General features: G+C 36.5%; 1 protein-coding gene across 1 annotated transcript; it reads left to right on the forward strand.

Annotated features, from left to right (window-relative positions):
- Positions 1 to 1,441: 1,441 nt before the first annotated feature.
- Positions 1,442 to 27,173, forward strand: ednrba (endothelin receptor Ba). Its single transcript, XM_061928467.1, has 8 exons — positions 1,442 to 1,648; positions 7,346 to 7,802; positions 18,853 to 18,965; positions 22,284 to 22,488; positions 22,788 to 22,937; positions 24,960 to 25,093; positions 25,156 to 25,264; positions 26,456 to 27,173. The coding sequence occupies exons 2-8, from the start codon at positions 7,389 to 7,391 to the stop codon at positions 26,591 to 26,593; spliced, it is 1,263 nt and encodes a 420-aa protein (XP_061784451.1). The 5' UTR covers positions 1,442 to 1,648; positions 7,346 to 7,388; the 3' UTR covers positions 26,594 to 27,173.
- Positions 27,174 to 27,978: the final 805 nt, after the last annotated feature.

The raw sequence follows: 27,978 nt of genomic DNA on the forward strand, positions 1-27,978 counted from the left end.
AAAAAGTCTGAATTTTTTCTAAATGTCAAAAAGTCGGGATTTTTTTTCATCAAAAAGTCAGGACTTTTTCTGTCAAAAAGTCTGGATTTTTCTGTCGAAGTTTTGGGAATTTTTGGTCCAAAAAATTGGGATTTTTTTCTGTCAAAACATGGGGATTTTTTTCTGTCAAAGAGTTGAGATTTTTTTTGTCAAAAGGTCTCGATTTTTCTGTCAAAAAATCAGGATTTTTTTCTGTCAAAAAGTTGGGATTTGTTTGTCAAAAAAATCGGGGGGTTTTCTGTAAAAAAATCTGGATTTTTTTTCTGTCAAAATGTCGGGATTTTTTCCTTAAAAAAGTCAGGATGTTGTCTGTCAAAAATTCAGAATTTTTTCTAAATGTCAAAAACTCTGGATTTTTTCCATCAAAAAGTCAAGACTTCTGTCAAAAAATCGGGATTTTTTCCGTCAAAATTTGGGAATTTTTTTCTGTCAAAAAAATTTGATTTTTTCTGTCAAAACATTGGGATTTGTTTGTCAAACAATTTGGATTTTTTTATCAAAGGATCAGGATTTTTTGTAAATGTAAAAAATTGTGTATTTTTTTGGTCAAAAAGTCGGGACTTTTTCTTTCAAAAAGTCGGGAGTTTTTCTTTCAAAAAGTCGGGTCTTTTTCTGTCAAAAAATCTGGATTTTTTTCTTTCGAAGAAAAAGAATATCATAATAGTGCGTCTTATGTACTGGTGCGCCTTATGGGCCGGAGTTGCATAGATTATGTATAATGAATATCCATATATTATGTCAAAAAGTCTGGATTTTTTTCTGTCAAAAAATTGGGATTTTTTTTCTGTCAAAAAGTCGGGATTTTTTCCTTAAAAAAGTCAGGATGTTTCTGTCAAAAAGTCAGGATGTTTTCTGTCGAAAAGTCAGAATTTTTTCGAAATGTCAAAAAATTTTGATTTTTTTCTGTCGAAATTTTGGGATTTTTTTTGGTCAAAAAATTGGGATTTTTTTCCGTCAAAAAATTGGGATTTTTTTCTGTCAAAACATTGGGATTTTTTTCTGTCAAGAAAATCTGGATTTTTTTCTAAATGTAAAAAATTCTGGATTTTTTTCGTCAAAAAGTCGGCACTTTTTCTGTTAAATAATCTGGATTTTTTTTTTTGTCGAAGAAAAAAAATATCATAATAGTGCGCCTTATGGTCCGGAAAAAAAAAAGGTTAGTTGCATCAATTATGTATAGTGTGACAAATTAATAAAAAAAACAAGTTGTTTTGAGCTTGAAAAAGGGTTCTGGGATGATGATAGAATTAAAAAAATAATAATCTTTATAGCTGAGTTTTTTTAAGTTGCAGTTTTATGCCAAAGTAACTTGTGAGCATCCTCCAGGCCCTTCCTCCGCCCCTCCCAGAGATAAAACAAGGAGTGGTCGAGGCAGGGATCATAGCCAGCCGACTCTTGAGGCTCCACACGGAGACTAGTCCTGGACCGGAGAGGGTGAGAGTGCTTCATGGGGCCAAGACCCGGAGCTGAACTTGGATTTTCAAGCAGGCATGGCGAGGTGGTCTGTTGGGAAATGACTGTGCTGTCACTCCAACTGCAGTCTTCCTCCACTTTGGACATCTTTTCCTGTGGCTTGGAACTACTGCAACTCAGACTTTCGGAGAGTTAGGTAAGTGTTCATTAGTCGATTATTACTCACTGTGGAGGACATGTGACTAAATAAATTACATACATTACATTAAATACATGTCCCTTGGCATGTGTTCATTCATAGTTTTGATGCCTTCAGTGACAATCTACAATGTAAATAGTCGTGAAAATAAAGAAAACACATTTCAAACTTTTGGCCTGTACTGTACATTCTGTAGGTACATATGTAATGTAGTAACATTCAGAGTAAAATGTAGTATTTGTGTATTTTGCTCATTTTAAGCAGACTTTGTGAGAGACGGCAAAGACAAAAACCTTACATTTTTGAGACTGAATATAATGAGGACGATCTGCAAGTTTTAGAAGCAGATCCAGATTTTGTTAAAGCACGGCATCAAGTAAAAGTATTGATAAGTGCTAAACAACAAATACAAATGACGAACATAAAGCAACAATCACTTACTGTACATTGTCCGCTCTCACTGGGATGTTTATATCTTCCCCTTTACATGAATAATAAATCATAATTAAACGCCGGTTTAAAGACATGTTTTTTTGTGCGTCTTTCTCGCCATCTCCAGGTCCAAGTTGACCAAGGTCTCGGTTTATGTCCAAGACTACTTCTACTAGTGACAGGCATGATTTATACTGAAGAATTAACTCTCACCAACGCACAGGCCGTGCAGTAGCTCACCGGCTCAACTTGGCAATATAGCTCTCCGTGATCACTGCTCTGCTAAAATAGTTTATCTGTGTTAGCATATGTAATAACAAAATCCCTAATACTTGGTCAATATTCTGGTCACAAGGTGTAAATGGGGTGCTGTTGGTAGTTTTTGGATGTTTTTAGAGGGCTTTATAGGCGGAATAGTCTATTCCCGTTAGCTGCATTGTTAGCCACCTCGTAGTTGCTGTATTTTACGATTTAGAATGCATTAAAAAAATAATAACAAGTGTTTTCTTGTTTTGCCCTTTAATGCCTTTCTGGGAGAACCAATCATAATTGGGTTTAATTATTAAAGGATTCAATAATTCACGGAACTTCATTGTCATAATAAGACACTTGTAATACCTGAGGTCCCACATTTAGGCAAATGAGTACCACAAGAAAGATAATTAAAAATAGAATTGTGTATATAGTACAGGTAGTATTATAACTACAATAACAATCAATGGTTGTTTTTAAAGCATAGTTTTTACTTTTAAAATGCTATACTTTTAATTTTTTTGCATTCAGCTTAACTCCAATCGCTACATTTATTTACGTCATTATTGTATTTATCTATAATCTATTGATTACTGACCTACTTTTGGCTCGTTAAACTTGGGAGACAACATTTTTTTGCAGCAAACTCCTAAAAACGTTTTATTTACACTGGTGGTGTTCCTCAAGGTTCCGTCTTAGGTCCTCTCTTTTTTCGAGTTCAGTTAAAAAAACTTGAGAGAAACTCACATTTTTTGTAGCGGGTTCTTAAAAATTTAAGAGTGCTATCATAGAGATGATCTTTGACTAGCTTCTTTTTTTTTTGTTGCAGAAAATCCTTCAAAACAGCAGACAAAAGTGATTTTTCTTTCTGTCAAAAAGTTGGGATTTGTTTGTCAAAAAAATCACGTTTTTTTCTGTCAAAAATCAGAAATTTTTTTCTGTCAAAAAACGGGATTTTTTTTTTGTCAAAATGTCGGGATTTTTTCCTTAAAAAGGTCAGGATGTTTACTGTCAAAAAGTCAGAATTTTTACTGATGTGATGTCAAAAAGTCAAGACTTTTTCTGTCAAAAAATCTGGATTTTTTTTTTCTGTCAAAATTTTGGGATTTTTTTCCTTCAAAAAATCTGGATTTTTTTTGTCAAAAGATCGGGATTTTTTCTTAATGTAAGTAATTTTGGATTTTTCTTTCAAAAAGTTGGGACTTTTTCTTTACTCTGACAAAGTAAATAGATCAAAATAAAATGTCTACTGTAGAGGACGCTGGATCTCCAGCACGTGTCAAATTCAAGACCCAGAAATTTAGATAAAATAATACTCTTATAACCCAAAAAATAGATTGCTCTTCAAACAAAACCCTCCAAAATTTAACCCATAACTCGCAACCCATAAATTGGGTCATCAAAATAACCCAATTTTAACTGGTTCAGAAAAAGACAAACCCCTTATTTATTATAATTATTATTAAGACAGTATAGTTCGATTAGTAGAGTGGCCGTGCCAGCAACTTGAGGGTTCCTGGTTCGATCCCCGCTTCTGCCGTCCTAGTCACTGCCGTTGTGTCCTACTCTACAATGTTGGGTTATTCCAAACCCAACTAAAAGTACCTTTTTAATTAAAAAAAAGCCTTTTACCCAAAAATGGTTCATAGTTTTGAAAACCCAGAAATGTAGTTGAAATAATACCCTTATAACCCCAAAAAATCTATTTTTCTTCATAAAAATAACTCCAAAATGTAACCCAAAACTCGCAACCCATAAATAGGGTTATCAAAATAGCCCAGCATTTTTTAGAGTGTGCACACTAAAAAACGTTGGGTTAAAAAAATAACCCAATTTTAACCCAACTGCTTGTTCAGAAAAGGACAAACTCCTTATTTGAGTTATTTTAACTCAACATTTTGGGTTAATTTTTTCAACCCAACTTTTGGGTTGAATTATTTAACCAAAACGTTGAGTTATGATAACTTAGTGTTGGGTTATTCCCAACCAAACTATTGGGTTGAATTACTTAACCCAAAAGTCGAGTTATGCTAACTCAATTTTGGTGGGTTTATAACCCAACTATTGGGTTGAATTTATTTAACACAAAAGCTGAGTTATGCTCACTACAATGTTGGGTTATTCCAAACCCAACTAAAAGTACCTTTTTAATATATTAAAAAAAAAAAAAAAAGCCTTTTACCCAAAAATGGTTCATTGTTTTGAAAACCCAGAAATGTAGTTAAAATAATACCCTTATAACCCAAAAAATTTTATTTTTCTTCATAAAAATAACTCCAAAATTTAACCCAGAACTCACAACCCATAAATTGGGTTATCAAAATAACCCAGCATGTTTTATAGTTTTGAAAACCCAGAAATGTAGTTAAAATAATACCCTCATAACCCCCCAAAAATTGATTGATCTTCATAAAAATAACTCCAAAATGTAACCCAAAACTTGCAACCCATAAATTGGGTTATCAAAATAGCCCAGCATTTTTTAGTGTGTGCACACTAAAAAACGTTGGGTTAAAAAATAACCCAATTTTAACCCAACTGCTTGTTCAGAAAAGGACAAACTCCTTATTTGAGTTATTTTAACTCAACATTTTGGGTTAATTTTTTCAACCCAACTTTTGGGTTGAATTATTTAAACAAAACGTTGAGTTATGATAACTTAGTGTTGGGTTATTCCCAACCAAACTATTGGGTTGAATTTATTTAACACAAAAGCTGAGTTATGCTCACTACAATATTGGGTTATTCCAAACCCAACTAAAAGTACCTTTTTAATTAATAAAAAAAAGCCTTTTACTCAAAAATGTGTTACTCATTGAAAAACAACCCAAAAATGGTTCATAGTTTTGAATACCCAGAAATGTAGTTAAAATAATACCCTTATAACCCAAAAAATGGATTGCTCTTCATAAAAATAACTCAAAGATTTAACCCAAAACTCGCAACCCATAAATTGGGTTATCAAAATAGCCCAGCATTTTTTAGTGTGTGCACACTAAAAAAGGTTGGTTTAAAGAATAACCCAATTTTAACCCAACTGCTGGTTCAGATAAGGACAAACTCAACTTTTGGGGTAAATAATTCAACCCAATAGCTTGGTTGGCAATAACCCAACATTAAGTTATCATAACTTTGGTTAAATAGTTCAACCCAAAAGTTGGGTTGAAAAAATTAACCCAATATGTTTAGTTAAAATAACTCAAACAAGGGGGTTGTCCTTTTCCAAACCAGCAGTTGGGTTAAAATTGAGTTATTTCTTAACCCTAATTTTTTTAGTGTGCACACATTAAAAAATGCTGGGTTATTTTGATAACCCAATTTATAGGTTGCGAGTTATAGGTTAAATTTTGGAGTTATTTTTATGAAGAGCAATCCATTTTTTGGGTTATAAGGGTATTATTTTAACTACATTTCTGGGTTTTCAAAACAATGAACCATTTTGGGTAAAAGGCTTTTTTTATTTATTTTTTTATTAAAAAGGTACTTTTAGTTGGGTTTGGAATAACCCAGCATAACTCAGCTTTTGTGTTAAATAAATTCAACCCAATAGTTGGGTTATGAACCCACCAAAATTGAGTTAGCATAACTCGACTTTTGGGTTAAGTAATTCAACCCAATAGTTTGGTTGGGAATAACCCAACACTAAGTTATCATAACTCAACGTGTTTGTTAAATAAATTAACCCAAAATGTTGAGTTAAAATAACTCAAAAAAGGAGTTTGTCCATTTCTGAACAAGCAGTTGGGTTAAAATTGGGTTATTTTTTAACCCAACGTTTTTTAGTGTGCACACACTAAAAAATGCTGGGCTATTTTGATAACCCTATTTATGGGTTGCGAGTTTTGGGTTACATTTTGGAGTTTTTTTTATGAAGAAAAATCTATTTTTTGGGTTAAAAGGGTATTATTTTAACTACCGTACATTTCTGGGTTTTCAAAACTATGAACCATTTTTGGGTAAAATGCTTTTTTTTAATTAAAAAGGTACTTTTAGTTGGGTTTGGAATAACCCAACATTGTAGTGAGCATAACTCAGCTTTTGTGTTAAATAAATTCAACCCAATAGTTGGGTTATGAACCCACCAAAATTGAGTTAGCATACTCAACTTTTGGGTTAAATAATTCAATCCAATAGTTTGGTCTGGAATAACCCAACATTAAGTTATCATAACTCAACTTTTTGGTTAAATAATTCAACCCCAAAATTGGGTTGAATATTTTAACCAAAAAGTTGAGTTATGCTCACAACAATGTTCGGTTATTCCAACTAAAAGTACCTTTTTAATTAAAAAAAAGCCTTTTACCCAAAAATGGTTCATAGTTTTGAAAACCCAGAAATTTAGTTAAAATAATACCCTTATAACCCAAAAAAATGGATTGCTCTTCATAAAAATAACTCCAAAATTTAACCTATAACTCGCAACCCATAAATTGGGTTATCAAAATAACCCAGCTTTTTTTAATGTGTGCACACTAAAAAAAATAGGGTTAAGAAATAACCCAATTTTAACCCAACTGCTGGTTCGAAAAAGGACAACCCCCTTGTTTGAGTTATTTTAACTAAACATTTTGGGTTAATTTTTTCAACCCAACTTTTGGGTAATAGGCTTTTTTTTCTTTATTAAAAATGTACTTTTATTTGGGTTTGGAATAACCCAACATTGTTGTGAGCATAATTTAACCAAAAAGTTGAGTTATGATAACTTAATGTTGGGTTATTCCCAACCAAACTATTGGGTTGAATTATTTAACCCAAAAGTTGAGTTTGTCCTTATTTAAACCAGCAGTTGGGTTAAAATTGGGTTATTCTTTAAACCAACCTTTTTTAGTGTGCACACACTAAAAAATGCTGGGCTATTTTGATAACCCAATTTATGGGTTGCGAGTTTTGAGTTAAATTTTTGAGTTATTTTTATGAAGTTGGGTTGAATTATTTAACCAAAAAGTTGAGTTATGATAAAATCAAAAATGAAAAATAACCACCCACCGTATTGTGCTTTCTCCGTTCCAGGTATTTTCACAGGGGATCAACACATTTCCGACAAAGGGCCAGGATGAAGACGGCGTTCTACTACATGGGCTTACTCCTTCTGGGGCTCCATTTCCTGCTCGCCCGTGGCCAGCTGGGATCCCAGAGACAGACGCCCGCCGGTCCCCCGGCCGCCACGCAAAGACCCGGGCTGGTGGAGCGGGACGTGCTGGGTCCGGTAAGGCCCAACATCACCATGCCGCGCCGCAGAATGCCGCCCATGTGCAGCGCGCCCACGGAAATCCGAGACACCTTCAAGTACATCAACACGGTGGTCTCCTGCCTGGTCTTTGTGGTGGGCATCATCGGGAACTCCACACTTCTGAGGATCATCTATAAGAACAAGTGCATGCGGAACGGACCGAACATCCTCATCGCCAGCCTGGCTCTGGGCGACCTGTTGCACATCATCATCGGCATTCCCATTAACGTCTACAAGGTAACGGTTGACCTCGTCACGTGGCAAGCACACCCGTACGCAGTTCTGAAGGGGGGAGACTCTGCACACTAAAAAATGTTGGGTTAACGACCCAAAAATGGTTCATAGTTTTGAAAACCCAGAAATTTGAGTTAAAATAATACCCTTATAACCCCCAAAATTGATTGCTCTTCATAAAAATAACTCCAAAATTTAAACCAAAACTCGCATCCCATAAATTGGGTTATCAAAATAGCCCAGATTTTTTAGTGAGTGCACATTAAAAAATGTTGGGTTAAAGAATAACCCAATTTTAACCCAACTGCTGGTTCAGAAAAGGACGAACCCCTTATTTGAGTTATTTTAAACTCAACATTTTGGGTTAATTTTTTCAACCCAACTTTTGGGTTGAATTATTTAACCAAAAAGTTGAGTTATGATAACTTAATGTTGGGTTGTTCCCAACCAAACTATTGGATTGAATTATTTAACCCAAAAATTGAGTACTCAATGTTGGTTGATTCATAACCCAACTATTGGGTTGAATTTATTTAACACAAAAGCTGAATTATGCTCACAACAATTTTGGGTTATTCCAAACCCAACTAAAAGTATCTTTTTAATAATAAAAAAAAAAAAAGCCTTTTACCCATAATGCGCTACTTATTGAAAAACAACCCAAAAATGGTTCATAGTTTTGAAAACACAAAAATGTTGTTAAAATAATACCCTTATAATCCAAAAAATGGATTGCTCTTTATAAAAATAACTCCAAAATGTAACCCAAATCTCGCAAACCATAAATTGGGTTATCAAAATAGCCCAGCATTTTTTAGTGAGTGCACACTAAAAATGTTGGGTTAAAGAATATCCCAATTTTAACCCAACTGCTGGTTCAGAAAAAGACAAACCCCTTATTTGAGTTATTTTAAACTCAACATTTTGGGTCAATTTTTTCAACCCAACTTTTGAGTTGAATTATTTAACCAAAAAGTTGAGTTATGATAACTTAATGTTGGGTTGTTCCCAACTAAAACTATTGGGTTGAATTATTTAACCCAAAAGTTGAGTTAAGATCACTCAATGTTGGTTGATTCATAACCCAACTATTGGGTTGAATTTATTTAACACAAAAGCTGAATTATGCTCACAGCAATTTTGGGTTATTCCAAATCCAACATAAAGTACCTTTTTAATAAATAAAAAAAAGCCTTTTACCCATAATGCGTTACTTACTGAAAAACAACCCAAAAATGGTTCATAGTTTTGAAAACACAAAAATGTTGTTAAAATAATACCCTTATAACCCAAAAAATGGATTGCTCTTCATAAAAATAACTCCAAAATTTAACCCAAAACTCGCAACCCATAAATTGGGTTATCAAAATAGCCCAGCATTTTTTAGTGTGTGCACACTAAAAAAGGTTGGTTTAAAGAATAACCTAATTTTAACCCAACTGCTGGTTCAGATAAGGACAAACTCAACTTTTGGGTTAAATAATTCAACCCAATAGTTTGGTTGGCAATAACCCAACATTAAGTTATCATAACTCAACTTTTTGGTTAAATAATTCAACCCAAAAGTTGGGTTGAAAAATGAACCCAAAATGTTGAGTTAAAATAACTCAAACAAGGGTGTTGTCCTTTTCTGAACCAGCAGTTGGGTTAAAATTGGGTTATTTCTTAACCCCATTGTTTTTAGTGTGCACACATTAAAAAATGCTGGGTTATGTTGATAACCCAATTTATGGGTTGCGAGTTATAGGTAAAATTTTGGAGTTGTTTTTATGAAGAGCAATCCATTTTTTGGGTTATAAGGGTATTATTTTAACTACATTTCTGGGTTTTCAAAACTATGAACCATTTTTGGGTAAAATACTTTTTTTTTAATTAAAAAGGTACTTTTAGTTGGGTTTGGAATAACCCAACATTGTTGTGAGCATAACTCAACTTTTTGGTTAAATAACCCAAATATTGGGTTGCGCAATTTAAGACTCTTTGACCCAAAAGTTGGTTAAAAATGGTACATTTTACTGCTGGTTTGTCCTACTCCTTCCCAACTAAAAACAACGCAAAAATGGTTCATAGTTTTGAAAACCCAGAAATGTAGTTAAAATAGTACCCTTATAACCCCAAAAGGGATTGCTCTTCAAAAAAAAAACTCCAAAATTTAACCCAAAACTTGCAACCCATAAATTGGGTTATCTAAATAACCTAATTTTAACCCAACTGCTGGTTCAGAAAAGGACAAACCCCTTATTTGAGTTATTTTAAAGTCAACATTTTGGGTTAATTTTTTCAACCCAACTTTTGGGTTGAATTATTTAACCAAAAAGTTGAGTTATGATAACTTAATGTTGGGTTGTTCCCAACCAAACTATTGGGTTGAGTTATTTAACCCAAAAGTTGAGTTAAGATCACTCAATGTTGGTTGATTCATAACCCAACTATTGGGTTGAATTTATTTAACACAAAAGCTGAATTATGCTCACAACAATTTTGGGTTATTCCAAACCCAACTAAAAGTACCTTTTTAATAAAAAAATTTAAAAAAAGCCTTTTATCCATAATGCGTTACTTATTGAAAAACAACTCAAAAATGGTTCATAGTTTTGAAAACACAGAAATGTTGTTAAAATAATACCCTTATAACTTAAAAAATGGATTGCTCTTCATAAAAATAACTCAAAAATTTAACCCAAAACTCACAACCCATAAATTGGGTTATCAAAATAGCCCGGCATTTTTTAGTGTGTGCACACTAAAAAAGGTTGGTTTAAAGAATAACCCAATTTTAACCCAACTGCTGGTTCAGATAAGGACAAACTCAACTTTTGGGTTAAATAATTCAACCCAAAAGTTGGGTTGAAAAAATTAACCCAAAATGTTGAGTCAAAATAACTCAAACAAGGGGGTTGTCCTTTTCCGAACCAGCAGTTGGGTTAAAATTGGGTTTTTTCTTAACCCCAATGTTTTTAGTGTGCACACATTAAAAAATGCTGGGTTATTTTGATAACCCAATTTATGGGTTGCGAGTTATAGGTAAAATTTTGGAGTTATTTCTATGAAGAGCAATCCATTTTTTTTTGGTTATTAGGGTATTATTTTAACTACATTTCTGGGTTTTCAAAACTTTGAACCATTTTTGGGTAAAAGGCTTTTTTTAAATAACAAAGGTACTTTTAGTTGGGTTTGGAATAACCCAACATTGTTGTGAGCATAACTCAACTTTTTTGTTAATAACCCAAATATTGGGTTTCGCAATTTAGGACTCCTTGACCCAAAAGTTGGTTAAAAATGATACATTTTACTGCTGGTTTGTCCTACTCCTTCCCAACTAAAAACAACCCAAAAATGGTTCATAGTTTTGAAAACCCAGAAATGTAGTTAAAATAGTACCCTTATAACCCAAAAAGGGATTGCTTTTCAAAAAAAACCCTCCAAAATTTAACCCAAAACTTACAACCCATAAATTGTGTTATCAAAATAACCTAATTTTAACCCAACTGCTGGTTCAGAAAAGGACAAACCCCTTATTTGAGTTATTTTAACTCAACATTTTGGGTTAATTTTTTCAACCCAACTTTTGGGTTGAATTATTTAACCAAAAAGTTGAGTTATGATAACTTAATGTTGGGTTGTTCCCAACCAAACTATTGGGTTGAATTATTTAACCCAAAAGTTGAGTTAAGATCAATCAATGTTGGTTGATTCGTAACTCAACTATTGGGTTGAATTTATTTAACACAAAAGCTGAATTATGCTCACAACAATTTTGGGTTATTCCAAACCCAAATAAAAGTACCTTTTTAATAAAATAAAAAAAACAACCTTTTAGCCATAATGCGTTACTTATTGAAAAACAACCTAAAAATGGTTCATAGTTTTGAAAACACAGAAATGTTGTTAAAATAATACCCTTATAACCCAAAAAATGGATTGCTCTTCATAAAAATAACTCCAAAATTGAACCCAAAACTCGCAACTCATAAATTGGGTTATCAAAATAGCCCAGCATTTTTTTAGTGTGTGCACACTAAAAAAGGTTGGTTTAAAGAATAACCTAATTTTAACCCAAATGCTGGTTCAGATAAGGACAAACTCAACTTTTGGGTTAAATAATTCAACCCAATAGTTTGGTTGGCAATAACCCAACATTAAGTTATCATAACTCAACTTTTTGGTTAAATAGTTCAACCCAAAAGTTGGGTTGAAAAAATTAACCCAAAATGTTGAGTTAAAATAACTCAAACAAGGGGGTTGTCCTTTTCTGAACCAGCAGTTGGGTTAAAATTGGGTTATTTCTTAACCCCAATTTTTTTAGTGTGCACACATTAAAAAATGCTGGGTTATTTTGATAACCAAATTTATGGGTTGCGAGTTATAGGTAAAATGTTGGAGTTATTTTTATGAAGAGCAATCCATTTCTTGGGTTATAAGGGTATTATTTTAACTACATTTCTGGGTTTTCAAAACTTTGAACCATTTTTGGGTAAAAGGCTTTTTTTTTATTAAAAAGGTACTTTTAGTTGGGTTTGGAATAACCCAACATTGTTGTGAGCATAACTCAACTTTTTGGTTAAATAACCCAAATATTGGGTTGTGCAATTTAGGACTCTTTGACCCAAAAGTTGGTTAGAAATGATACATTTTACTGCTGCTTTGTCTTACTCCTTCCCAACTAAAAACAACCCAAAAATGGTTCATAGTTTTGAAAACCCAGAAATGTAGTTAAAATAATACCCTTATAACCCAAAAATGGATTGCTCTTAAAAAAAAAAAACTCCAAAATTTACCCCAAAACTTGCAACCCATAAATTGGGTTATCAAAATAACCTAATTTTAACCCAACTGCTGGTTCAGAAAAGGACAAACCCCTTATTTGAGTTATTTTAACTCAACATTTTGGGTTATTTTTTTCAACCCAACTTTTGGGTTGAATTATTTTACCAAAAAGTTGAGTTATGATAACTTAATGTTGGGTTGTTCCCAACCAAACTATTGGGTTGAATTATTTAACCCAAAAGTTGAGTTACGATCACTCAATGTTGGTTGAATCATAACCCAACTATTGGGTTGAATTTATATAACACAAAAGTTGAATTATGCTCACAACAATTTTGGGTTATTCCAAACCCAACTAAAAGTACCTTTTTAATTAAAAAAAAAAAGCTTTTTACCCATAATGCGTTACTTATTGAAAAACAACCCAAAAATGGTTAATAGTTTTGAAAACACAGAAATGTTGTTAAAATAATACCCTTATAACCCAAAAAATGGATTGCTCTTCATAAAAATAACTCCAAAATTTAACCCAAAACTCGCAACCCATAAATTGGGTTATCAAAATAGCCCAGCATTTTTTAGTGTGTGCACACTAAAAAAGGTTGGTTTAAAGAATAACCCAATTTTAACCCAACTGCTGGTTCAGATAAGGACAAACTCAACTTTTGGGTTAAATAATTCAACCCAAGTTTGGTTGGCAATAACCCAACATTAAGTTATCATAACTCAACTTTTTGGTTAAATAGTTCAACCCAAAAGTTGGGTTGAAAAAATTAACCCAAAATGTTTAGTTAAAATAACTCAAACAAGGGGGTTGTCATTTTCCGAACCAGCAGTTGGGTTAAAATTGGGTTTAAAATATTGCCAACCAAACTATTGGGTTGAATTATTGAACCCAAAAGTTGAGTTATGCTAACTCAATGTTGGTTGATTCATAACCCAACTATTGGGTTGAATTTATTTAACACAAAAGCTGAGTAATGCTCACTACAATGTTGGGTTATTCCAAATCCAACTAAAAGTACCTTTTTAACAAATTTTATAAAAGCCTTTTACCCAAAAATGCGTTATTTATTGAGAAACAACCCAAAATTGGTTCATAGTTTTGAAAACCCAGAAATTGAGTTAAAATAATACCCTTATAACCCAAAAAATGGATTGCTCTTCATAAAAATAACTCCAAATTTTAACCCAGCAATTTTTCGTGTGTGCACACTAAAACATTTTGGGTTAAGAAAAAACCCAATTTTAACCCAACTGCTGGTTCAGAAAAGGACAAACCCCTTATTTGTGTTATTTTAACTCAACATTTTGGGTTAATTTTTTCAACCCAATGTTTGGGTTGAATTACTTAAACCAAAAGTTGAGTTATGCTCACTCAATGTTGGTTGATTCGTAACCCAACTATTGGGTTGAATTATTTAACCCAAAAGTTGAGTTATGCTCACTCAATGTTGGTTGATTTGAAACCCAATTATTGGGTTGAATGTATTTAACACAAAAGCTGAATTATGCTCACAACAATGTTGGGTTATTCCAAATCCAACTAAAAGTATCTTTTTAATTAAAAAAAAAAGCCTTTTACCCAAAATTGCGTTACTTATTGAAAAATAACCAAAATATGGTTCATAATTTTGAAAACCCAGAAATTTGAGTTAAAATAATACCCTTATAACCCAAAAAATGGATTGCTCTTCATAAAAATAACTCAAGAAATGTAACCCAGAACTCGCAACCCATAAATTGGGTTATCAAAATAACCCAGCATTTTTTAGTAATGTTGGGTTAAAAAAAAAACAATTTAAACCCAATTGGTTGTTCAGTAAAGGACAAACCCCTTATTTGAGTTATTTCAACTCAACATTTTGGGTTAATTTTTACAACCCAACTTTTGGGTTGAATTATTTAACCCAAAAGCTGAGTTATGCTCACTACAATGTTGGGTTATTCCAAACCAACTATTGGGTTGAATTATTTAACCCAAAAGTTAAAAAAATAACCCCAATTTTAACCCAACTGCTGGTTCAGAAAAGGACAAACCCCTTATTTGAGTTATTTCAACTTAACATTTTGGGTTAATTTTTTCAACCCAACTTTTGGGTTGAATTATTTAACCAAAAAGTGGAGTTATGATAACTTAGTGTTGGGTTATTCCAAACTGAACTATTGGGTTGAGTTATTTAACCCAAAAGTTGAGTTATGCTAACTCAATGTTGGGTTATTCCAAACCCAACTAGAAGAACCTTTTTAATAAATAAAAAAAACCTTTTACCCAAAAATGCATTACTCATTGAAAAACAACCCAAAAATGGCTCCTCGTTTTGAAAACCCAGAAATTGAGTTAAAATAATACCCTTATAACCCAAAAAATGGATTGCTCTTCATAAATATAGCTCCAAATTTTAACCCAAAACACACAACCCATAAATTGGGTTATCAAAATATCCCAGCATTTTTTAGTGTGTGCACACTAAAAAAATGTGGGTTAAGAAATAACCCAATTTTTACCCAACTGCTGCTTCAGAAAAGGACAAACCCCTTATTTGAGTTATTTCAACTCAACATTTTGGGTTAATTTTTTCAACCCAACTTTTGGGTTGAATTATTTAACCCAAAAGTTGAGTTATGCTCACTCAAATGTTGGTTGATTCATAACCCAACTATTGGGTTGAATTTATTCAACACAACAGCTGAGTTATGCTCACTACAATGTTGGGTTATTCCAAATCCAACTAAAAGTACCTTTTTAATAAAAAAAATTTTTTTAAAAAAAGCCTTTTACCCAAAATTCCGTTACTTATTGAAAAATAACCAAAATATGGTTCATAGTTTTGAATTCCCAGAAATTTTTGTTAAAATAATACCCTTATAACCCAAAAAATGGATTGCTCTTCATAAAAATACCTTTAAAAAAATGTAACCCAAAACTCGCAACCCATAAATTGGGTTATCAAAATAACCCAGCATTTTTTAGTAATGTTGGGTTAAAAAATAACCCAATTTTAACCCAATTGCTGGTTCAGAAAAGGACGAACCCCTTATTTGAGTTATTTCAACTCAACATTTTGGGTTCATTTTTACAACCCAACTTTTGGGTTGAAATATTTACCAAAAAGTGGAGTTATGCTAACTCAATGTTGATTGATTCATTACCCAACTATTGGGTTGAATTTATTTAACACAACAGCTGAGTTATGCTCACTACAATGTTGGGTTATTCCAAACCCAACTATTGGGTTAAATTATTTAACCTAAAAATAAAAAAATAAAAAAACCAATTTTAACCCAACTGCTGGTTCAGAAAAGGACAAACCCCTTATTTGAGTTATTTCAACTCAACATTTTGGGTTAATTTTTTCAACCCAATGTTTGGGTTGAATTATTTAACCAAAACGTTGAGTTATGATAACTCAATGTTGGGTTATTCACAACCAAACTATTGGGTTGAATTATTTAACCCAAAAGTTGAGTTACGCTCACTCAATGTCGGTTGATTCGTAACTCAACAATTGGGTTGAATTTATTTAACACAAAAAACTTAGTTATGCTCACAACAATGTTGGGTTATTCCAAACCCAACTATTGGGTTGAATTATTTAACCCAAAAGTTAAAAAATAACCCCAATTTTAACCCAACTGCTGGTTCAGAAAAGGACAAACCCCTTATTTGAGTTATTTCAACTTAACATTTTGGGTTAATTTTTTCAACCCAATGTTTGGATTGAATTATTTAACCAAAAAGTGGAGTTGTGATAACTTAGTGTTGGGTTATTCCAAACCGAACTTTTGGGTTGAGTTATTTAACCCAAAAGTTGAGTTATGCTAACTCAATGTTGGTTGATTCATAACCCAATTATTGGGTTGAATGTATTTAACACAAAAGCTGAGTTATGCTCACTACAATGTTGGGTTATTCCAAATCCAACTAAAAGTACCTTCTTAATAAAAAAAACCTTTTACCCAAAAATGCATTACTCATTGAAAAACAACCCAAAAATGGCTCCTAGTTTTGAAAACCCAGAAATTGAGTTGAAATAATACCCTTATAACCCAAAAAAAATGGATTGCTCTTCATAAATATAACTCCAAATTTTAACCCAAAACACACAACCCATAAATTGGGTTATCAAAATAACCCAGCATTTTTTAGTGTGTGCACACTAAAAAAATGTGGGTTAAGAAATAACCCAATTTTAACCCAACTGCTGCTTCAGAAAAGGACAAACCCCTTATTTCAGTTGTTTCAACTCAACATTTTGGGTTAATTTTTACAACCCAACTTTTGGGTTGAATTATTTAACCTAAAAGTTGAGTTATTCTCACTCAAATGTTGGTTGATTCATAACCCAACTATTGGGTTGAATTTATTTAACACAACAGCCGAGTTATGCTCACTACAATATTGGGTTATTCCAAATCCAACAAAAAGTACCTTTTTAATAAAAATTTACCCAAAAGTGCGTTACTTATTGAAAAAGTTTTGAAAACTCAAAAATTTTAGTTAAAATAATACCCTTATAACCAAAAAAGTGGATTGCTCTTCATAAAAATACTTCAAGAAATGTAACCCAAAGCTCGCAACCCATAAAATGGGTTATCAAAATAACCCAGCATTTTTTAGTAATGTTGGGTTAAAAAATAACCCAATTTTAACCCAACTGCTGGTTCAGTAAAGGACGAACCCCTTATCTGAGTTATTTCAACTTAACATTTTGGGTTAATTTTTAACCCAAAAGTTGAGGTATGCTAACTCAATGTTGGTTGGTTCATAACCCAATTATTGGGTTGCATTTATTTAACACAACAGCTGAGTTATGCTCACTACAATTTTGGGTTATTCCAAACCCAACTATTGGGTTCAATTATTTAACCCAAAATTGAAAAATATAACCCAATTTCAACCCAACTGCTGGTTCAGGAAAGGACAAACCCCTTATTTGAGTTATTTTAACTCAACATTTTGGGTTGAAAACCCAGAAATGGAGTTAAAATAATACCCTTATAACCAAAAAAATGGATTGTGCTTCATAAAAATACCTCAAGAAATGTAACCCAAAACTCGTAACCCATAAATTGGGTTATCAAAATAACCCAGCATTTTTTTAGTAATGTTGGGTTAAAAAATAACCCAATTTTAACCCAATTGCTGGTTCAGAAAAGGACGAACCCCTTATTTGAGTTATTTCAACTCAACATTTTGGGTTCATTTTTACAACCCAACTTTTGGGTTGAAATATTTAACCCAAAAGTTGAGTTATGCTCATTCAAATGTTGGTTGATTCATAACCCAACTATTGGGTTGAATTTATTTAACACAACAGCTGAGTTATGCTCACTACAATGTTGGGTTATTCCAAATCCAACTATTGGGTTGAATTATTTAACCCAAAAATTAAAAAAACAATTTTAACCCAACTGCTGGTTCAGAAAAGGACAAACCCCTTATTTGAGTTATTTCAACTCAACATTTTGGGTTAATTTTTACAACCCAACTTTTGGGTTGAAATATTTAACCCAAAAGTTGAGTTATGCTCATTCAAATGTTGGTTGATTCATAACCCAACTATTGGGTGAATTTATTTAACACAACAGCTGAGTTATGCTCACTACAATGTTGGGTTATTCCAAACCCAACTATTGGGTTCAATTATTTAACCCAAAATTGAAAAATATAACCCAATTTCAACCCAACTGCTGGTTCGGGAAAGGACAAACCTCTTATTTGAGTTATTTTAACTCAACATTTCGGGTTGAAAACCCAGAAATTTAGTTAAAACAATACCCTTATAACCCAAAAATTGGCTCGCTTATCATAAAAATAACTCACAACCCATAAATTGGGTTATCACAATAACCCAGCATTTTTTTTAGTGTGCATACCTTTTCCTGGTGTTATTACTTCCAGAGCCCCTTCTATCCCATTGGCATGTTATTATGAGAATATTTCGTGTGTGTGTGTGTGTGTGTGTGTGTGTGTGTGTGTGTGTGTGTGTGTGTGTGTGTGTGTGTGTGTGTGTGTGTGGGTGTGTGTGTGTGTGTGTGTGTGTGTGTGTTTTTGTGTAAAGGAGGGGAAGGTGTTTAAAATAATAGCTGGTGGGTTTGTGCAAGGAACATATGATTCACATTCCAGGCACACAGTTGTGTCCGACATCCAGAGGAGCTTTGATGTCAGACAAAAACAACAGTGGGATTTCTTCAACCCCTGACCAGAGTTAGTTCCGCATAAACCAATCAGTTGCATTCTGGAACTTTCTCCCCCCCCCCCCCCCCCCCCCCCCCCCCCCAGCTCCTGGCGGAGGACTGGCCTTTTGGTGTGGCTCTGTGCAAGGTGGTGCCGTTTGTCCAGAAAGCCTCGGTGGGGATCACGGTGCTGAGTCTGTGCGCGCTCAGTATCGACAGGCAAGTCCGCCTTTTCAGCACGTTTTTGCTCACATTTGGACTTTAAAAGTCTTATATAAGTGTTATAATGAAGGCAACACATGATGTAAGTGTCTATATTAGCTATATTAGCCTACTAGCAAAATGACTTAAAAAGTCTTATATAAGTGTTATAATGAAGGCAACACATGATGTAACTGTCTAGCCTACTATCAAAAAGTATTTTATAAGTGTCATAATGAAGGCAACACATGACGTAAGTGTCTATATTAGCTTTATTAGCCTACTATCAAAATTACTTTAAAAGTGCTATAATGTCAGCAACCCATGATGTAAGTGTCTATATTAGCGAAATTAGCCGACTGTCAAAATGACTTTAAAAGTGTTATAATGAAGGCAATACATTATGAAAGTGTCTATAATAGCTATATTAGCCTACTATCAAAATTACTTTAAGAGTGTTATTTAAGTGTTATAATGAAGGCAACACATGATATAAGTGTCTATATTAGATGTATTAGCCTACTATGAAAGTGACTTTAAAAGTCTTATATAAGTGTTATAATGAAGGCAACACATGACGTAAGTGTCTATATTAGCTTTATTAGCCTACTATCAAAATGACTTTAAAAGTCTTAGATAAGTGTTATAATGAAGGCAACACATGATGTAAGTGTCTATATTAGCTATATTAGCCTACTATCAAAATGACTTTATAAAAATGTTATAATGAAGGCAACACATGATGTAAGTGTCTATATTAACTATAATAGCCTACTATCAAAAAGTCCTTTATAAGTGTTATAATGAAGACAACACATGACGTAAGTGTCTATATTAGCTATATTAGCCTACTATCAAAATGACTTAAAAAGTCTTATATAAGTGTTATAATGGAGGCAACACATGATGTAAGTGTCTATATTAGCTATATTAGCCTACTATCAAAATGACTTTAAAAGTGTTATTATGAAGGCAACACATGATGTAAGTGTCTATACTAGCTTTATTAGCCTACTATCAAAATGACTTAAAAAGTCTTATATAAGTGTTATAATGAAGGCAACACATGATGTGTTTATATTAGCTATATTAGCCTACTATCAAAATGACTTTAAAAGTGCTATAATGAAGGCAACACATAATGTAAGTGTCTATATTAGCTATATTAGCCTACTATCAAAATGAATTTAAAAGTGTTATAATGAAGGCAACACATGATGTAAGTCTCTATATTAGCTATGTTAGCCTACTATCAAAATGACTTTAAAAGTGTTATAATGACAGCAACCCATGATGTAAGTGTCTATATTAGCGACATTAGCCGACTGTCAAAATGACTTTAAAAGTGTTATAATGAAGGCAATACATTATGAAAGTGTCTATATTAGCCTACTATCAAAATGACTTTAAGAGTGTTATAATGAAGGCAACACATGATGTAAGTGTCTATATTAGCTATGTTAGCCTACTATCAAAATGACTTTAAAAGCCCTACATAAGTGTTATAATGAAGGCATATATATATATATATATATATATATATATATATATACAGGTAAAATCCAGTAAATTAGAATATTTTGAAAAACTTGATTTATTTCAGTAATTGCATTCAAAAGGTGTAACTTGTACATTATATTTATTCATTGCACACAGACTGATGCATTCAAATGTTTATTTCATTTAATTTTGATGATTTGAAGTGGCAACAAATGAAAATCCAAAATTCCGTGTGTCACAAAATTAGAATATTACTTAAGGCTAACACAAAAAAGGGATTTTTAGAAATGTTGGCCAACTGAAAAGTATGAAAATGAAAAATATGAGCATGTACAATACTCAATACTTGGTTGGAGCTCCTTTTGCCTCAATTACTGCGTTAATGCAGCGTGGCATGGAGTCGGTGAGTTTCTGGCACTGCTCAGGTGTTATGAGAGCCCAGGTTGCTCTGATAGTGGCCTTCAACTCTTCTGCGTTTTTGGGTCTGGCATTCTGCATCTTCCTTTTCACAATACCCCACAGATTTTCTATGGGGCTATGGTCAGGGGAGTTGGCGGGCCAATTTAGAACAGAAATACCATGGTCCGTAAACCAGGCACGGGTAGATTTTGCGCTGTGTGCAGGCGCCAAGTCCTGTTGGAACTTGAAATCTCCATCTCCATAGAGCAGGTCAGCAGCAGGAAGCATGAAGTGCTCTAAAACTTGCTGGTAGACGGCTGCGTTGACCCTGGATCTCAGGAAACAGAGTGGACCGACACCAGCAGATGACATGGCACCCCAAACCATCACCCAACCATGCAAATTTTGCATTTCCTTTGGAAATCGAGGTCCCAGAGTCTGGAGGAAGACAGGAGAGGCACAGGATCCACGTTGCCTGAAGTCTAGTGTAAAGTTTCCACCATCAGTGATGGTTTGGGGTGCCATGTCATCTGCTGGTGTCGGTCCACTCTGTTTCCTGAGATCCATGGTCAACGCAGCCGTCTACCAGCAAGTTTTAGAGCACTTCATGCTTCCTGCTGCTGACCTGCTCTATGGAGATGGAGATTTCAAGTTCCAACAGGACTTGGCGCCTGCACACAGCGCAAAATCTACCCGTGCCTGGTTTACGGACCATGGTATTTCTGTTCTAAATTGGCCCGCCAACTCCCCTGACCTTAGCCCCATAGAAAATCTGTGGGGTATTGTGAAAAGGAAGATGCAGAATGCCAGACCCAAAAACGCAGAAGAGTTGAAGGCCACTATCAGAGCAACCTGGGCTCTCATAACACCTGAGCAGTGCCAGAAACTCATCGACTCCATGCCACGCCGCATTAACGCAGTAATTGAGGCAAAAGGAGCTCCAACCAAGTATTGAGTATTGCACATGCTCATATTTTTCATTTTCATACTTTTCAGTTGGCCAACATTTCTAAAACTCCCTTTTTTGTATTAGCCTTAAGTAATATTCTAATTTTGTGACACACGGAATTTTGGATTTTCATTTGTTGCCACTTCAAATCATCAAAATTAAATGAAATAAACATTTGAATGCATCAGTCTGTGTGCAATGAATAAATATAATGTACAAGTTACACCTTTTGAATGCAATTACTGAAATAAATCAAGTTTTTCAAAATATTCTAATTTACTGGCTTTTACCTGTATATATATAGCCCTGGCAAAATTTTTCTAACCCAATGCGGCCCCCGGGTCAAAATGTTTGGGGACCCCTGGTTTATTGTATACGTCAAAAGCTAAACTAGGAGCCCTTTGCAACCCAGGAGGCCGAAATATACGTCGTGATGCAGATTCCAGGCCGCCGTACCGCAAGCCTAACTCACGCGATCCACCCTTCAGGTACCGGGCCGTGACCTCCTGGAGCCGGATCAAAGGGATCGGCGTCCCAAAGTGGATGGCCATCGAAATCGCGCTCATCTGGATCCTGTCCATCACCCTGGCCGCGCCCGAGGCGGTGGCCTTCGACATGATCACCATGGACTACAAGGGGGAGCAGCTGAGGATCTGCTTGTTGCACCCCATGCAGAAAACCGACTTCATGAGGGTGAGTGAGGGAGGCGGATCTGTTGAACCGGCCAGGTCTGTTGACACAGCTGGCGAAACGCACATGCACGGGGGGGCGTGGGGGGATACGTCTCACGTGGTCCGGGAGAGGTGAAACAGAGTTTACAGAGAACGAGTCCGGGGAGCAATCATTGTCTTCGCTGGCGTGAAATACCGCACCGGTGTCTGTTATCGCTTGAAATTGGACTTTTCTACCGACTTGATAAATGAGTCGTTCAATGGACCGTGTCTGTGAGACACACCCAAGTCAGAATTTATTGCCGTTTTTATTCCCTGCAGTTTTATAAGTCGGTGAAGGACTGGTGGCTGTTCAGCGCCTATTTCTGCCTGCCGTTGGTCTGCACCGCCATTTTCTACACCCTGATGACCTGTGAGATGCTGAGGAAGAAGAACGGCGTTCAGATTGCGCTCAGCGACCACCTCAAACAGGTATGTTGATGACGGCTCACACCAGGGGGCCCCAAACTTTTTGACCCGGGGGTTAAAAAAAAGAAGATATGAGATATGTAGAAATAGATATTGCGCACAGAACGGACCCCGAACAAAGCAACCAAGAAGAGCCACTACGTCGTAGGCTGCCCACTAGCTCTCAGCCAACGTCAGGTGCGCGTGGATAAGTGAGAATGCATCAGGAGGAACAGGCGCCAATTTCATTTTTTTTTTTACCTGAGTGAGGTTTATAATACATTTTTCATCTAAACTGGGAACACAAGTCTGGTGCTGAAAGATATAAACATCCCGTCAGTGAAAGCAGACGTTGTACAGTAAGTAATTGTTACGGAGCGGCCTAGTCACAGCCGTTGTGTCCTTGGGCAAGACACTTCACCCATTTGCTCCCACACTGGTTTAAAAATGTAACTTAGATAATAGGTTTCACTATGTAAAGCGCATTGAGTCACTAGAGAAAAGCGCTATATAAATATAATTCATAACTTTTATGGAGAGAATTTCTAGGCGCAGTCAAGGTGTTGAGGGGATCCGGTTTGGTGGCTGCAGGATTAGGTCTCTGCTTTTTGCAGATGATGTGGTCCTGATGGCTTCATCTGGCCAGGATCTTCAGCTTTCACTGGATCGGTTCGCAGCCGAGTGTGAGGCGACTGGGATGGGAATCAGCACCTCCAAGTCCGAGTCCATGGTTCTCGCCCGGAAAAGGGTGGAGTGCCATCTCCGGGTTGCGGAGGAGACTCTGCCCCAAGTGGAGGAGTTCAAGTACCTCGGAGTCTTGTTCACGAGTGAGGGAAGAGTGGATCGTGAGATCGACAGGCGGATCGGTGCGGCGTCTTCAGTAATGCGGACGCTGTATCGATCGTCACCGATTCTGTTCATAACTTTTATGGACAGAATTTCTAGGCGCAGTCAAAGCGTTGAGGGGATCCGGTTTGGTGGCTGCAGAATTAGGTCTCTGCTTTTTGCAGATGATGTGGTCCTGATGGCTTCATCTGGCCAGGATCTTCAGCTCTCACTGGATCGGTTCGCAGCCGAGTGTGAGGCGACTGGGATGGGAATCAGCACCTCAAAGTCCGAGTCCATGGTTCTCGCCCGGAAAAGGGTGGAGTGCCATCTCCGGGTTGCGGAGGAGACTCTGCCCCAAGTGGTGGAGTTCAAGTACCTCGGAGTCTTGTTCACGAGTGAGGGGGGAGTGGATCGTGAGATCGACAGGCGGATCGGTGAGGCGTCTTCAGTAATGCGGATGCTGTATCGATCCGTTGTGGTGAAGAAGGAGCTGAGCCGGAAGGCAAAGCTCTCAATTTACCGGTCGATCTACGTTCCCATCCTCACCTATGGTCATGAGCTTTGGGTTATGACCGAAAGGACAAGATCACGGGTACAAGCGACCGAAATGAGTTTCCTCCGCCGGGTGGCTGGACTCTCCCTTAGAGATAGGGTGAGAAGCTCTGCCATCCGGGGGGAGCTCAAAGTAAAGCCACTGCTCCTCTACATAGAGAGGAGCCAGATGAGGTGGTTCAGGCAACTGGTCAGGATGCCACCCGAACGCCTCCCTAGGGAGGTGTTTAGGGCACGTCCGACCGGTAGGAGGCCACGGGGAAGACCCAGGACACGTTGGGAAGACTATGTCTCCCGGCTGGCCTGGGAAAGCCTAGGGATCCCCCGGGAAGAGCTGGACGAAGTGGTTGGGGAGAGGAAAGTCTTGCCTACGTTGTTATTCACCCCTTGCTAGCATTTAGAATGTTACAATGCAAAAAATAAAAAATAAAGACGTGTTTTTGTCTCACATCAGGATTGTGAATGAGAGGCAAAATTCAAAAAAAAAATGTCCTCTTTAAGTCAACCCTAACATGACACTTCCACTTTTCATCAAAAAAAAAAAAAAAAAAAAAAAAAAAAGTTCAACAGAGTTCTTTGTGAAGGAGCATTCCCCATGGGTACTCCGTGTCAAAAAGGCAGCATAATCGCTCGGTCTCGTAGTGATTCATGTGTGTTTGTGCGCAGAGACGAGAGGTGGCCAAGACCGTCTTCTGCCTGGTTCTGGTCTTCGCTCTGTGCTGGCTCCCTCTCCACCTCAGCCGGATTCTGAAACTCACCATCTATGACGAGAAGGATCCCAACCGATGCGAACTGCTCAGGTATGTCACGAACCATGGTGTTTGACCAAACTGCGGGAATAACGGCCACACCTGTTTTTTAGCTTCTTTTTGGTGTTGGACTACATCGGCATCAACATGGCGTCCGTCAACTCCTGCATCAACCCCATTGCTCTCTACATGGTCAGCAAGCGCTTCAAGAGCTGCTTCAGGGTAAGCCGCGGCTGAATGGAAAGTGTTTCTGTAGGTCTGTGAGGATTTTAAGCTACACTATGTTGCCAAAAATATTTGGCCACCCATCCCAAATGATCAGAGTATCAATGTCTTGTGCCAGCTGGGATACGGACACATGAACAGAGGTGGGTAGAGTAGCCAGAAATTGTACTCAAGTCAGAGTGCTGTTACTTTAGAGATGTATTACTCAAGTAAAAGTAAGGAGTAGTCACCCAAATATTTACTTGAGTAAAAGTAAAAAGTATGTTGTGAAAAAACTTCTCAAGTACTGAGTAACCTGTTCGTTTAATGATGACGGCAACAAATAATGCACAAAAACAAAAAAATAGCAATGAGCAAATTCAGAGCCAGGAATATCTCTTAAGCAACTAAAACAATAATATATATTAAATAATAATACATTAACATAAAAAAAATTAAGGCAAATTGAGCCACAATAACTTAACAGCACCATAGGCTCAGTAGGCAGAGATTACAAAGGAAAATAACAAGTTAGCCTTTATGCAAACCATAAACTGATAGGTGTGGGCTGCACCTGGGAACACACTGTGCACTTCTGATTGGTGTTTGTATGCATGCGCCGTACATTTGACAGGGATTCATAGCCTACGGTGACAGCCAAAATAGCTACTAACGTTACTTACCGCCATGTGCTTCCTCAAATTTGACGTTGAGTTCATGTAAGCTTAAGCTTGTTGTTGTTGTCATGTGACCGCCTGGCTCTGTTTGATTGGTGAAACGGAGTCAAACGTCACCAGCGACTGCATTTGATTGGTGAAACGGAGTCAAACGTCACCAGTGACTGCATTTGACTTGTGAAACGCAGGCATGCGATAGATCCTACTTTGAAGGTCTGTCTGACAAACCAAAACAAACAAAGCGTGCATTAACAGGTCGATAAAAATCAGTAGCGAGTAGCGAGCTGAATGTAGATAAATGGAGCGGAGTAAAAGTAGCGTTTCTTCTCTATAAATATACTCAAGTAAAAGTAAAAGTATTTTGCATTAAAACTACTCTTAGAAGTACAATTTATCCCAAAAGTTACTCAAGTAGATGTAACGGAGTAAATGTAACGCGTTACTACCCACCTCTGCACATGAGAAAGGGGCTTATCTTATTTCGATTGACATTCGCTCTCAATATTTTCTCGCTCTGTCTGACTTCCCGCAGTCCTGCCTGTGTTGCTGGTGCCTACCCGCCGAGATGCTGATGATGGACGAGAAGCAGTCCTGCATGAAGCTGAAGGTGACGGAACGGGCCTCCGACCAGAGCAACTCCCGTATGACCAACAGGTCTACCACGGCCTGAGAGGACTGAAAGCCGCCAATGACCGCAAGAAGGAAACGGGAAACCCAAAGAACGAATCGAAAGAGTACTCTGTCCTGGGCTTCTGAATCCTTCGAACCGAGAACAACGTCAGCATTGTTCGAAGAATGTGAGGAATAAAAATGCGGAAATTTGATGGAGGACTCTGGAGGTGAGTGGAGTGTCCGTGCTAAAAAACGAGGCACTGGAATTGTTCGTATTATACCCTGAATGCATGGGATCCTCTGAACATCCCTCTGAACATCCGTCCAATAAAGGCATTGGATTAAGCAAAGACCGGACTTACTTAAACGCTACACGGCTGGTGTGGTCATCACCAAGTGATACCAGAATGGTCGAAGACTTTGAAGCAACTGTTTGCGGATCATCTTGAACAGTGCTTCCCTTCTTATTATTTCTCAAACGATCGTCTCTGTGTCGGTCCGAGCATTCCGAGTTCGCATCGTCCCGTTCGCCATGGAGATTGTCCTGTGTTTTGTGTCGTCCGACGGGTATGTATCTTTTTCATGGTGTATATGAAGTATATATCAAATAAATAAGCAGCGTAGCTGGTGTGCGTTCACGGCTGTTACCGCGCCCAGTGGTTTGGCGTTGCCCCGTTGTCGCGGCCGATGTGTTTGGGTGCGATTGATTAAAGTGTGAAGGCAGGCGGCATCATGGGACGGGGTAGGCGAACACAGAACGTTATTGTGATCCCTCTCACTTCTCAGTCGGACACAAACAACACACACAGGGATGCTTTGACCTGGGAATGTTTTGCCGCGGGCTAACGCAGTGTCACGCATGTCACATTAGCAGCCGGAGAAGCAAACAAGCGCTCTGTCCTGTGATCACCCCCTGGTCCTCAGCCACAAAACCTTGTTCTCACTCCCGCTTCTTTCGGGCAGCCTGTTTTACTTATTGCATCGTTAACCTTTTCCAGGTCCTCTCCCTACTTTTACCATCTCCAGCTCTTGACATTCCTCCCTCTAATCCTCTCTAGAGACCGTTTGTCCGACGACTATGTTTTGTTTGGGAGGAGGTTGAAGAAATCTAATTTGCAACATTCTGAACTAAAGGACACCTTTTAACTTGCAGGAATGGGAAAATACTAATTTTTTTGCGCCAAAATATAATGCATTTTTTTAAAATTAAATATTGTAGCGTGTTGGTCATAGCAAAAACAGTTATCAACTGTAAAATTAACGGATTCAACATTTAACATAATGTCCTGTACATTGCAATTTTTTTCACACCTGCTGGTATTTTACTGTAAATTGTGCAATTTTTTGTTTCACCACGAGGTGTACATATTTATTTAGACCGGGGATGGGCAATTAATTTTTACCGGGGGCACTGCTGGAGGGCCACATCGACAATATTTCAAT

This window comes from Nerophis lumbriciformis, linkage group LG03 (assembly GCF_033978685.3).
Source record: "Nerophis lumbriciformis linkage group LG03, RoL_Nlum_v2.1, whole genome shotgun sequence".
Lineage (NCBI taxonomy): Eukaryota > Metazoa > Chordata > Actinopteri > Syngnathiformes > Syngnathidae > Nerophis > Nerophis lumbriciformis.